This window comes from Ursus maritimus, unplaced genomic scaffold (assembly GCF_017311325.1).
Source record: "Ursus maritimus isolate PB19 unplaced genomic scaffold, ASM1731132v1 scaffold_19, whole genome shotgun sequence".
In the NCBI taxonomy this organism is placed as follows: domain Eukaryota; kingdom Metazoa; phylum Chordata; class Mammalia; order Carnivora; family Ursidae; genus Ursus; species Ursus maritimus.
The window spans coordinates 55787752-55799378 of record NW_024424341.1 but is presented as its reverse complement, the minus strand read 5'-3'; the positions used below and the strand labels follow the sequence as shown (position 1 = coordinate 55799378).

The 11627-nt window shown below is 63.2% G+C and overlaps 1 protein-coding gene across 2 annotated transcripts in view; it reads right to left on the bottom strand.

Moving 5' to 3' along the window:
- Positions 1 to 11627, bottom strand: part of DHX34 (DExH-box helicase 34) — a 26224-nt gene that overhangs the window by 1252 nt on the left and 13345 nt on the right. For both annotated transcript variants that reach the window (XM_040634218.1, XM_040634217.1), the window contains exons 6-15: positions 11348 to 11565; positions 8836 to 9010; positions 6788 to 6981; positions 6027 to 6128; positions 4990 to 5214; positions 4631 to 4804; positions 4224 to 4341; positions 3252 to 3358; positions 969 to 1256; positions 48 to 224 (exon numbers count right to left, since the gene is read on the bottom strand). In XM_040634218.1, coding sequence (XP_040490152.1) covers positions 48 to 224; positions 969 to 1256; positions 3252 to 3358; positions 4224 to 4341; positions 4631 to 4804; positions 4990 to 5214; positions 6027 to 6128; positions 6788 to 6981; positions 8836 to 9010; positions 11348 to 11565 — 1778 coding nt within the window. The remainder of the gene's footprint in view (positions 1 to 47; positions 225 to 968; positions 1257 to 3251; positions 3359 to 4223; positions 4342 to 4630; positions 4805 to 4989; positions 5215 to 6026; positions 6129 to 6787; positions 6982 to 8835; positions 9011 to 11347; positions 11566 to 11627) is intronic.

Sequence of the window (11627 nt, the reverse complement as noted above, 5' to 3'; positions counted from 1 at the left end):
GGGGGGGGGGGGGGGCAGTGATGGGCCGAGGTGGCGTCCACGCTTACCGCGAGGCAGTTGTAGGTGAGAAAGTCCGTGACCGCGTAGCCCCCTTTGGTGGGGTGGGGGGACAGGGGAGAGCTGCCGAAGAGGCCGGGGAGACTGGGGGCTGCGGTGATGGTCTGGGGTCCCACATACAGGCTCTGGACTTCCAGCCCCGTGAGCCGCCGGAGGCTGTAGGGAACCTGGGGGAGGAAGGACGGGAAGGAGGGGAGACAGACTCGGAGACATCGTTAGGGCACCTGGATCCAGGGGTGCCTGAAATCAGCCTGGACGGTTCGGCTCCAGGCCAACTGCTTAAGTCCATCACAACACGGTCTCAGACGCTGGCCGCCAGAGGCTTGTCTGACATGTGCCCCGGTGCCCCTTCTCTGCTGTCACCCATGGGACCACAACCCGACCTGCCATCAGGCCCCCTTGCCCATCCTCGCCTGGCACGTCGGTCCGCCCCCCCCCCGCCCTGGCTCCCTGGACCCGCCGCCCCAGGAAGTCACCCCGGGGCACCCCTGCTCTCCACCCCGTCCGCACGCAGAACCAGGAGCTGTTCCCAGCTCCCTGCTTCCGGGGTGGGGACTGATACCAACCCCGCTCTGTCCAACTCTTCCCGTGCCCTCCATGGCCAGACAGCGACTTCCAGCTTCCTTCTCTGGCCTGCACGCCCTTAACTCTTACGAGGGTACCACGCACGGCGCATGCAGGGGTTCTCAATAAATGCATGTGGAACTGGGGGGGGGGGACCCACAGGGGCTAAGGGCTCGGCCTCTGGAGCCGGGCTCCCGGGATCAAATCCTCGCTCCACCCCTTCCCCGCTGTGTGACCTTGCGCTTGTCTGGTTTGCAAACCCACAGCAGCGCGACCGACCACCGAAGGAGCTGGAAACCAGGCCTTCTGGACTCCGAATCCAGGGCATGGCCACGCAGGCGGCATACCTTGGATGCCACGAACTGCAGCAGGTCCCTGCTCAGGTCTGCCACCTCCTTGCAGTCCTCCGGAGCTCCCGCCGCCTCCTCCTGGTCTGCCTCCGGCCGCCGCCGCTGGGCCTGACGGGCCAGCTGCCGGTCCAGGATGCTCTCCCAGTGGGCCCGGAGCCGCACGGAAGCTGCCAGAAGCCGGACAGCTCTCTCACTGTCCGCAAGCTGGAGCTCCAGCCAGCCGTCAGCCACCAGGCGCGAGCAGTCACCGTTGGTGTCCAGGGACCGGCTGAACAGCAGGAGGGACTGGAAGGGAGGGGACAGGAGGCAGCCGGTGAGAATGCGGGGCAGGATGCCAGCTTAGAGAGACCCCCCCCCCACCCCGGGCTCCTGCCCAGCCCTCATTCCTCCCCCCACTTGTCCTCTCACCCTCTCATGGACCCCATGTGCCCGCCCCCCCCCAAACACCTACACACCCCCCCCGCCGTGTGCCAGGCCCCCTTCCAGCTTCGGCTGCAAACGAGGGTCCCTGCCCCCACGGAACGGACACTGTACTTGGACAGACAGCCCAGGGTCAAAGAGTAAACGGTCCTACGTTCTAGGAAGGCAGGGTCATGCTCCTGTCTCGCCACAGGGCTGAGCGGACACGCACGGGTGCCTCTGTCAACACCACCGGACAGCGTCCCTCCCATCTATACGAGTCACGACCTACGCTCTACCCTTGACATACGTGAACAAGTACCGAACACTAGTTAACGGACGGACGCTGAAGTGTTGGAGGCCGAGGGTGCCAATGCGAGCCGATTTACCTTAAAACGCATCGGGAAGTGGGAAAAACCCCGGCTACTGCGGCAGACTGGGGGGGCAGGGGGACAGAGGGATGGCTCTGCTCCGCCTGCTGTTCTCCTTTGGTGTGTGTTTAAAACTCCCCATAGACCCCAAGCGCCCTGGCCGAGGCTCTCAGCTGGCGACTCTCTGCTTCCTCCCTGAAGTCCTGCCCGCCCCACCACTCTGCCCCCGCCCCGCTCTGCCCCTCCCTGCCAGCGCGGCGAGGGGAATCTGGCGTTCTCCCTATTTCTTCGTGTCTCTGTCTGCCTCCCCCACGCCTCTGGGAGCCCCACTGATGCGGGCAGTGTTGGGATTCCGGTCACGACTGCGTCCCCGCACGTAGAACAGGAAGCAGCGCCCGGTGCCAGGCAGCCGCTCGGTCAGTGTTTGCGTGAAGACGGAACCGAGCAGGTCAGAGTCAGCGTTAAGGGCCTGGGTAGACAGCACGGCGCGGGGGAGTCTCCGGAGGCTCGGGGAGCCCGCAGGGTTTCTCCGTTCCCCTCTATGTTCCCCGGGGTTGAAGCAAGGGGGCCTGGTCATGGGGACCCTCACCTGGGCTCCCTGCTCACCGTGGGGCTCAGATAAGTGACATGCCCCCCCCGCCCCCCCGGAGCCTCGTCTGCTCCCCCACAGAGCGGGAATGAAGGCCAGGCCCAGAAGGGCAGGGTGGCTTGCGGAACTCACGAGGCAGGACTCTCCCTTCCTGGCTACAGACACATACGCCAATCTATCCGCAACCTAAGCACGTCCTCGGCCTCCAGCCGGGGCCAGCCGCCACCCTCTCCTGCCCGGATGACCGCAGTCGCCTCCTTGGTGGGCTCCCTGCTACCGCCCCGCGGCAGACCCTGTTCCAGCTCTGCTCAAACCCTCCCAGGGGTGGGGGTTCCAGCCTCTCCGACCTCATCTCCAGCCACTCTCCCCTTCACCACCTCCGGTCCAGCTGTTCCCTGGGCCTGGTGGGCATGTGTGTGCCTCAGGGCCTTTGTACATGCTATTCCAAGACACTCTTCCCCCTAAGTGTCCTGTGGCTCCTTCCCTCCCTTCCTCCTCTGTTCCACTGCACCTTCTCAGCAAGGCCCACTCTGATGGCCTTATTTCATACTACAGCCTGTTGCCCACCCTCACCCTACCCCTCCCCAAGCCCCTTACCCTATTCTTCTCATTTTCCCCAAATACTCCTCACCCACTAACCTATCACAGAGCGCTGCTTTACTGTCACTACGGCCATCCTCCCTGCCGGACGGACGTTCTGGGACGCCAGGGACCAGTCTGCCTTAGTCCCTGCCAGGCTGTCCGTGCCTACGACAGCTCCCCGCACACAGCAGGCACTCAGCATGTGCTTACTGAACGAATCCACGGATGCAAAGACAGCAGGTGGCTGGGGAAGGCGGCTCTTCAGGGCCTCCCCTGCCTCCCGCCCCAGGGACACGGTCATCAAACCTGGGAGCCGGGCTGCGCGGGGCTGGGACTCACCTGCAGTGCGGGGACGCGGACGCAGTTCACCAGGTAGGGCTTGTTGGTCTCCAGCAGGGAGACGAAGGTGAGGAGCTGGTGTCGGCTGCTCAGCTTGTCCTTGTCATCTGAAACAGGCCACAGGGCAGCTCAGGCCAGCCCTGCCACCCGCTCTCCTCCCCACAGCAGCCCCCGCGTGGGCCTGTCGCCCCAGGCGCTGCCGGTCCCACGGTTCACACGGGTTAAATACGGCTACTTTCACTAGGAAATGAAAATCACTGTCCTTATTTTCACGCTTCTAAGCGATATGACATCTGGGATCCAATCCCAGCAAAAAGGAGAAAAACATGAGGTGACGGAAGACACGGGGTGGCAGGAAACTGGGTGAGGCTACCGAGGGCTCATCCCATTCTCTACTTGGATGGGATCTGGAATTTTTCAAAATGAAAAACTAAAAGAGAAAAACAAGAGGAATTTACAGCAGTTAAAGATTTGAGAGAGAAGTTTCAAATTCTGCCTTCGATGTTTAAAATGATAAATCTTACCTTTGGAGTTAACATTGACATTTTAACAGTTACTTTATTTACAAACAAGGACACACAGGCGTTGTGTCCCAGAGCTCACAGAGCGGGACTCCAGCCGGGCGGCTGCCTTCCGCGCCCCCGGGCGGGACCAGGCCGGGTGTTCACAGAGCCCACAGGACAGGTCCCCTCTACTCGCTAGAAGCTCCAGCCTGGGGTGAGGCCCCAGCGCCCCATCAGCCACCACCGCAGGGAGGGTGGGGCTCAGTGTGGAGTGACTCCCCAAGAGGTCTGGCTCTTGGAACCCCGAAGCCACGCCGCCTACCGTTCCCATGTCAGCAGCCCCAGCAGAGACAGAGTGTGGGCGGGAGCCAGGAGGGAACCCCAGTCGGTGAGGGGCACCCTGACGTCACTGTCCCCCCACCCCTCACATCCCAAGGGGTTTGTGTGTCCCTGTCTAGACTCACGGTACCTCGGCTCACTTCGCCACCCCTGGCCTCCGGCTCCCGCGTGTGCAGTACCTCAGGGCTGCTGGCGAAGATGCAGGTGGGGTGCAGCACAGTGCCCTGCTTGGCCTGCGTGTGGAAAATCTGCAGAGGCCAAAGCAGACGCCAGGTGACGGAGGCCGTCGGACCTACTCTTCCGCTGCCTAGAACCCTTTTCCTCTACTCTCTCGGCCAGATTCCCCCATCCATGTCTCCACTCAGAAGTCCCCTCCTCCAGGAAGCCTTCCCTGACTCCCCCACACTGCACTGGAGCCCCGTGAGGGCAGGGCCAGGACTGTGCCCATAACCTCCGCGTCCTCAGCACAGAGCAGGGCTAGGAAGGCGTGCTGGGTGCCAAACGCACGCGGGGCCAGGACGCGAGGAGGAGGCCCACCTGGTCCGAGTCCTTGCGGCTGCTGTTGAACGGGTCCGGGACGGCGAGCTGCGGGTAGAGGCCCCGGCCCAGCACCAGCTTGAGCAGGGCCATCTGCTCCCGCGTCAGGTCCTGGGCGGAGCCGGTGGCCGCCTGCAGCTGATCCAGGCTGTGCCGCAGCTGAAACTTCACATCCTGGTGGGGGGGTGGAATGTGGGGGGGAAGGCGGGTTCCTGAGGGGCCCAGCCCAGTACCGAGGGGCTGGCGCTAGGACACGTGGACCCCAGGGTGCTGCAGAGTGGGGGGGGCCAGGTCCTATCCGCGAAGCCCGGTCTCCTGAGCAGAGGACAGCCCACCAGGCCCGGCCCCACGGCGCCCACCTGGATATCCACGCCGTCGCCGGCCCCCCGGTCCTCGTCGCTGGAGCCGCCGTCCAGGTCTTCCCGCAGCCGCAGCACCTTGCGCCGGCGCCCCCCGCTCTCCTCGTGCTGCCGCTTCAGGCGGTACAAGGCCCTGCGCTCCCGGCGCTCCTGCAGCCGGCGGAAGCTGTCGCCCGACGTCGTGGCCTGCGCCCGGGCCAGCAGCCCGTGGTCCTCCAACAGCTCCTGTGGGCGGGCGGGGCCGGGGTGAGGGACACAGGGCAGGCCGAGTCTGGGGCTCCGGTGTGGGGCCTGCCACTCGCCAGCCCCTCCGTATCAGAGGACGTGGGATGTCATGTGCGTGCGCAACACAGAGAAAGGGGCCCCCGCCTTTCACTACTCTCTCCAGGTCTGCAGGCCAACAAAAGCCGAAGTGAGCTCTGGAAAGCCAGAGATGCAGAGAATGGTCTGAACATCAGTGGTCCCCGACTGGGGGGGCGGGGGGGACTCCTAAAATTGTACGGTAGGCCACAGTCAGGTGACCACCCCGTCCAGGCCTCAGTGTGGCCGTCCGCAACCACGGGCAGTGGATGACACCGGGGACTCGCCCTGTTCTAAAGGGTCTTTCGTGTATTAACTCATTTAATCCTCACAGGACAGCAGGGAGGCTGAGGCCCAGGGCCACACTGCTAGCAAATGACAGAGCTGGGACCTGCTACTGCGATGTCCGCTCTGGATCTGGTGTGCCAGCTCTCGCCCCCACTGCCTCCCAGAGCTCAGCACCCCTGCCCCAGATGGCGAGGCTCTTCGTGAGGATGTAGCACGTGACAGTGGATCCTGTCCACTTCACCAGGAAGCCCTCCTGGATTTCCACCCCTTTGACTCACCCAGGCGACCCCATGTCTGAGTGTCTGATGGTTGTGAGAGGTGGGTGTAGGGTGGGACTCTGATGGCTCCGTCAGAGAAGGAAAGGGGTGGTGCACCCGCACTCACTCCGCCTCCCCCACCTGGCCTCCCCAGGTTTGTTCCCAGCCTGCTCCCCTTGCCCCGAGCCTCACCTTGAACTGGCGCCGCAGGTTGGCCATCTCGTATAGCCGGTGCTCCTCTATGCCTCGGTGGCGGCACCACTTGCGAGAGTTTCTGCTCCGTTCGGATTTCACCTGGGTGGAAAACCAGACTCCAGGCGGTCAGGGCCTAGCCAGCTGGGGAAGGATGCGGGGTCTGACGCAGCACCCAGACGCCCCCAGCACAGGCCCGAACACCAGCCCCTGGAAGATTAAGAGGCTGGGACTCTCAGAAGAAGGACTTCTCCTCCTCCTTCCATGTCTCAGCGCCACTGCCCCCTCCTACAGGAAGCCCTCCCAGACCACACTGGGTCAGACATGGCCTCTGGGCTCTCCCAGCCCCCTGGACTGCCCATCACAGCCCATTCTGGGTGGTCACTGTCTGGAGACAGGTCTGCCTCCCTGCATGGGACTGTGCGACCCAGGGGGGCAGGGCCAGGTGCTTGTAGTCACCACCGGGTCCCCAGCACTGCCTGGCACAGGCCCAGGCCCAGAGCATGTGCTGGATAGACAGGTGCCACCCTAGGAGTGCGGGGCCTTCCTCTGGGTGGGAGGGGTTTGGTTCAGTGCTTTCAAACCCCAGCCTCCCCTCAAGGCTGCGCCCCGGCGCCTGCTGGTCCCACAGCCCCGGGAATGAAGGGTGGAGACGGGGGCCCCTCCAGTTTGCAGAGGGCTCAGGGGTCCTCACCGGGGTAGCGGGCCTCCTCTTGCCCCACGCAGGTCACAGACAGGGGTGGCCCCGCCGCCGGCCTCACCTGCACCCAGGCGTTGAAGATGTTGAAGAGCGTGAAGGGGTCCCCCTGGTCACTCTCCAGGGGCCGCCGCGCCGCCGCACACTCCGGGTGGCTCTGGGCGCTGCGGGTGAAGGGCGACTGGACGCTGAGGGCAGCCGCGATGGTGAGCACGGGCTCCGCCAGGTGGAACATGGAGCCCAGGATCAGCATCTTCCCTGGCGGGTGGGGGCAGACGCCGAGCTGAGCCTCCCGGGCTCCGGGACGGCTGCCCTCCCACCCTCCCCTCCTCCTTGCCCGCAAAGGGCCCTGAGAGCCACAGGGACAGAATCGAGCCCACACTCTGCTTCCCAGTCATGTGAGTTTGGGCAAGGCCTCAGTTTCCCCATCTGTAGGTCGGAGATGACCTCGATCTTGCCTCCTCAGGCACCAGGTGGGCACGGTCTGAGAGCCGGCTGTTGTCGGCGGCACTGCCCCCACCCACTTGGCTCTCCTGTCTACAACTGACGCCCCCACCCACCCAACCCGCTCCTGGCTTGGTTTTCCTTCCTGACACTCGTTCTGACCCTCCGGGGTCCCTCCCTCCTCCCCCTAGAACGGGACTCCACGTGAGCCCTAATGGCCTGCCTGGCACACCGCGGGCCTGACTTCTGTGCCTGCCTCGGGATGGAGCCTCTCCTGCCATCTTTGTTTAAGTCAAGGTGGAGGAACGAGAGCAGGGGGAGATGGCGGGGACAGGAGAAGGTGGGGCAGTGGGAGCAGGGAAGACAGGGACAGACAGAAGCAGTAGGTCCCTGGTCTGTACCACCAGGCCCTCACCTGTCTGCCCTGTGCTCAGCGGCCTACGTAACACGTGTCTGACTCATCCTCACCAGTCCCCTTGGCTGCCTTTCTGGAAAGTTCCATATCTAGCCTCGTAAAACAAAGCTGGGCAATAAAATGAGGTTGTCCCAGACACTCTAGCTCTGTTTCTCTGCGCCTCTGTTTTCCCATCGGTGAAATGGGCTACTAGCAGTCTGCCTGCCATGGGAATGAACCGTGCTTCACCCGGGAAACACTCGAGTTCCAACCGGCACAGAGGAAGCACGGTGACTGAGCCATCCGGGCCCAGAACCTCCCAGCCCTGAGTCATCTGTGCCGCCTGTCCCGGGGGTCTTGGGGACCCACAGTGTCCATCTGGCTGGGGGGGCCTCCCAGCTCTGCCCACGGTGTGACGCCGGGCGAGCGAGTGACAGCCTTTCTCTGAGGCTGGAGTGAGTCACTCCCACATCACGCCAGGTCAAATCCAGGTCCTGCTGCTCGCTTGCTCCGGACCCTTGGGTGTAGACCTTCGTCCCTGGCCAAGCCTCAACTTCCCCATCGGTGCAGAAGGGGTGACCACAGGCCCTACCCTCACCAGGTGAGGGTGAGATGACAGAAGGCCCATAACGCCTTTCGCTGACACACAGCCAGTGCTCACAGAGCGTTCTTTCTCTTCTCAGATCGGATTCCCCTGCTCTAGCCCTGTGTCCTACAACAAACAGAACCACCTTCATAACCACGAGAGGCCCTCAGGGTCGGGGGTCCCCAGCCTGTTCCCCCCGGAAGCTCCAGGCTGCCGCAGTGATGGGGACGTTAATGATGTTAGCGGGGCAGAAGGTTCCGTGGGGCACCATGCCTGGTCCATAGTGCCACACGGAGTCCTGCTCGCCTGGGAATATTCTGCGGGCCACAGAGCACCTAGAATGTCTCGAGTCAGGACAATCAGACCAGATCACACGTCAGTCAGAGAGCTTCTCAGAAGGGGCAGGGATGACTCAGGGATGAGCAAGAGGAAGAGGCGGGCCGTGTTGACATCCTTACGACACCAAGACAGGGGACACCAGGGTGGAGCTGGGAACAGGGTGTACGGAGCACAGAGGGGCCTGTTTACTGCTGAACCCCAGCTCCCAGAACAGTCTGGCACAGAGAACTTGTGACTGAACGGATGGGGCCTAGAGAAGGAACAGGCCTGCCTACGAGTCACTCAGAGCGTGAACGGTCCCCACAGCCACACCCGGCGCCCTGGCGACCACCCCAAAGGAAGTCCTCACCAATCACCACGTCCACGGGCAGCTGGGCCAGCAGGGACCCGATGGGGGTGAGGGCCTCGGAGCTGTCCAGGGCCCCCTGGTCCCGGAGGTAGAGGATGGCGGTTTCCAGGCTGGCTGGTGGCGGGGGCTCAATGAAAGGGAAGGTTCGCGGGTCCCCCACGGTCATGCTCTTCATCTGGAATGACAAGTGAGCCCCCCAGGAATGGGGGACACGGGAACTACTGTGGAGCACTGGTCGGGGGCTCAGAGATCACAAACTCGTGCTACCTTAAAACTCCCAACGTCAAGGCCCACTGTACAGAGGCAGGGGAGAGGGTCACTGTCTGTCTAGCACCTCTTCTCCCAGACCCTGGCCACGGAGCAAGCCGCAGGACCTCAGCCCCTCAACACAGCAACTGACCAACGAATGAGTATGTGACCTGAGCTGGGCCTATCGGGATCCTCCCCGCGACGTCTGCAAACTGACGCTGGGAGAGGGACGTTCTGGCTTCCTCTCTGGTTGTGAGGGGCCAGCGTGGAAGCCCAGAGCTGCTGGGACTGTCTTCCCCTTGCTTGGAGATTAGCCCAAGCCCAGCAGATGAAATCCTCCGTCGTTCCTAAGCCAGACCACCCCCCACGATGGATGCACAACCTCCGGAAATCCTCTTTTCTGCTCGCGGTAGTTTGAGTTGGGTTTCTCTCGCTGCGGACCAGAGTGAATCCTCATTAACTCAGAGACCCAGAGGGCAGCAGGGTGTGGGGGGAACGGAGTAAAGCACGCACCCGTCGCCAGGCCTGGCGAGGCAGAAGCAACTAGCCCCTCTCCGGACCGGACGGAGGAAAGGCGGGCATGGCGGCTCATGGGGCCGTGAGAGAGCGGGAAGGAAGCTCAGAGGGCCCGGGGGCTCCAGCCGACCTCGCCACGAGGTCACCTGCTGGCCTGGGCCTCAGCAGGCGGCACCACAAGCTCGGGCCGGCCACCCGGCAAGCAGCCGGTCCACCTCCCTCCCTGCTGCCCAGAAGAACACCCAGCGCTCGTAGAAAACCAAAAAATAAAAAACCCTTTATGTTAGAAGCACTGGGGGAGGGGTAAGGCCAGATTTTTTATTTAAGCTCTCTAGGTGATTCTAATGAGTAGCCGGGGCGGGCAAGCCCCACTCTGAGCTAGTCAACCAAGGCTAAGGCCCTGGGCAGTTCCAGGTCACACGGGAGACACCCATGACCCCGTGCTGCCAACAAGACGGGATGGGAGATCAGCCAGGGAGGGGCCTTCAGGGAAAGGTTCCTGGGGCCTTCAGGGAAAGGTTCCTGTGGTCTTAAAAATGAGACCCACGAGGAGGGGCAGTCGTTGCCTCTGTCTCTGGATGGTAAAGGAGGAGGCGGTGACGGCATGGCCACCAGAGCCTGGTGGCATGTAGGAGGCCGATAGATCAAATCCCGGCTCTGCCACCGGCCGGCTGGGACACCTGGGGCAACTTCAATCACCTCTCTGTGCGACTGGTTCCTCATCCAGAAATTGGAATAAGACCACCTACCCCCCAGTTTTTGTGGGGATCCAAGCAGCTCTATACATGCCACACTGAGAGTGGCACCTGGCCCACAGTGAGCACGAGGCAAGCGTTCTCTACCCACCGCCGCTGTCTCTGTCACTGTGCTCAGAAGAGCAGCTGATGGACGGAAGATGGAAGAGGCAGGACAAGCCCGAGCCCTACAGGACATCCCTGACCCACTTACATAACCGAGCCTGCCGCCTCCCCATCTGGGGACCGCTGCCCATGTCAAACGGTACATTGTGCATACGGGTCAGGCCGCGTGGCTCAGGAACCCACACAACGGGATCACAAGGGGCATTCTAGAAAATGAAATCTAACCAACTATCAGAGTGCATCCCCTGCAGGAAGGGGGCAGGTTCGTGTCCCCAGCCACACCCGCCTGGGGACACGCGTTGTGGAAGCCATCCGCCCGTCCCCGCTTGGCTTTTCTCTCCCAAGCACAGAGCCCACACTGGCCAGGCTGCCCTGCAGTGAGGGGTGGCTCCGGACTGGGCACTCACCAGGGCAAGGGGAGGCGAGGGGCCTGGCCCTCAAACCCCCCCAAGCTCCTCTCCCACGCTCCCTCCCCTCCGCCAGCTGGCAGGATGGTGAGGGAGCCACACAGGGAAGGGGCCTGGGTCCCCAAATAAAAGAAACTGCCTGCCACCCTGATGACTAAGCTTCTGCGTGGTGGCCGCTCTGTGAGTGGGCCCACTTGGCACAGCGGCCTCATCGAAGCAAAGCTAACTAATGAGATAAGAGCCATGACATAAAATGTCCGGAGAAACCTGGTGTCAAAAGCCACTTCCAGGTGGATTCTCTATCACAGCTGAAAGCATTCTGATGGAGTCACGACGTTTCCCCACGAGCCTGGGGACCCGGGAACAACCCTCCGTCCGCAGGGGGATCGGATGTCCGGCAGCTGTGAGCTTGCCTGCCCCTCCTGGCCCTGAAACCCCAGGATGGGTCCCGGCTCAGGGCCCGCCCCGCCCACGCCTCACCTGCAGCACGAGCGCGTGCAGCGCTACCCTCCGGATCTCGGGCACGGGGTAGGGGGCGAAGGCATCGTAGTCGGATTCGGCGTAGAGGCGGAAGCAGACGCCAGGGCCCGTGCGGCCGGCCCGGCCCTTCCGCTGCTCGGCGCTGGCCTGACTGATCCAGAACTCCTGGAGCCGGTGCAGCTTGGCCTGCGGGTCGTAGCCCATCTCCTTCACCTTCCCTGGGGGGGAGGGGGGCGGGGGGAGACGGACTCAGTGCAGCAGCAGCGGGGGGGGGGGGGGG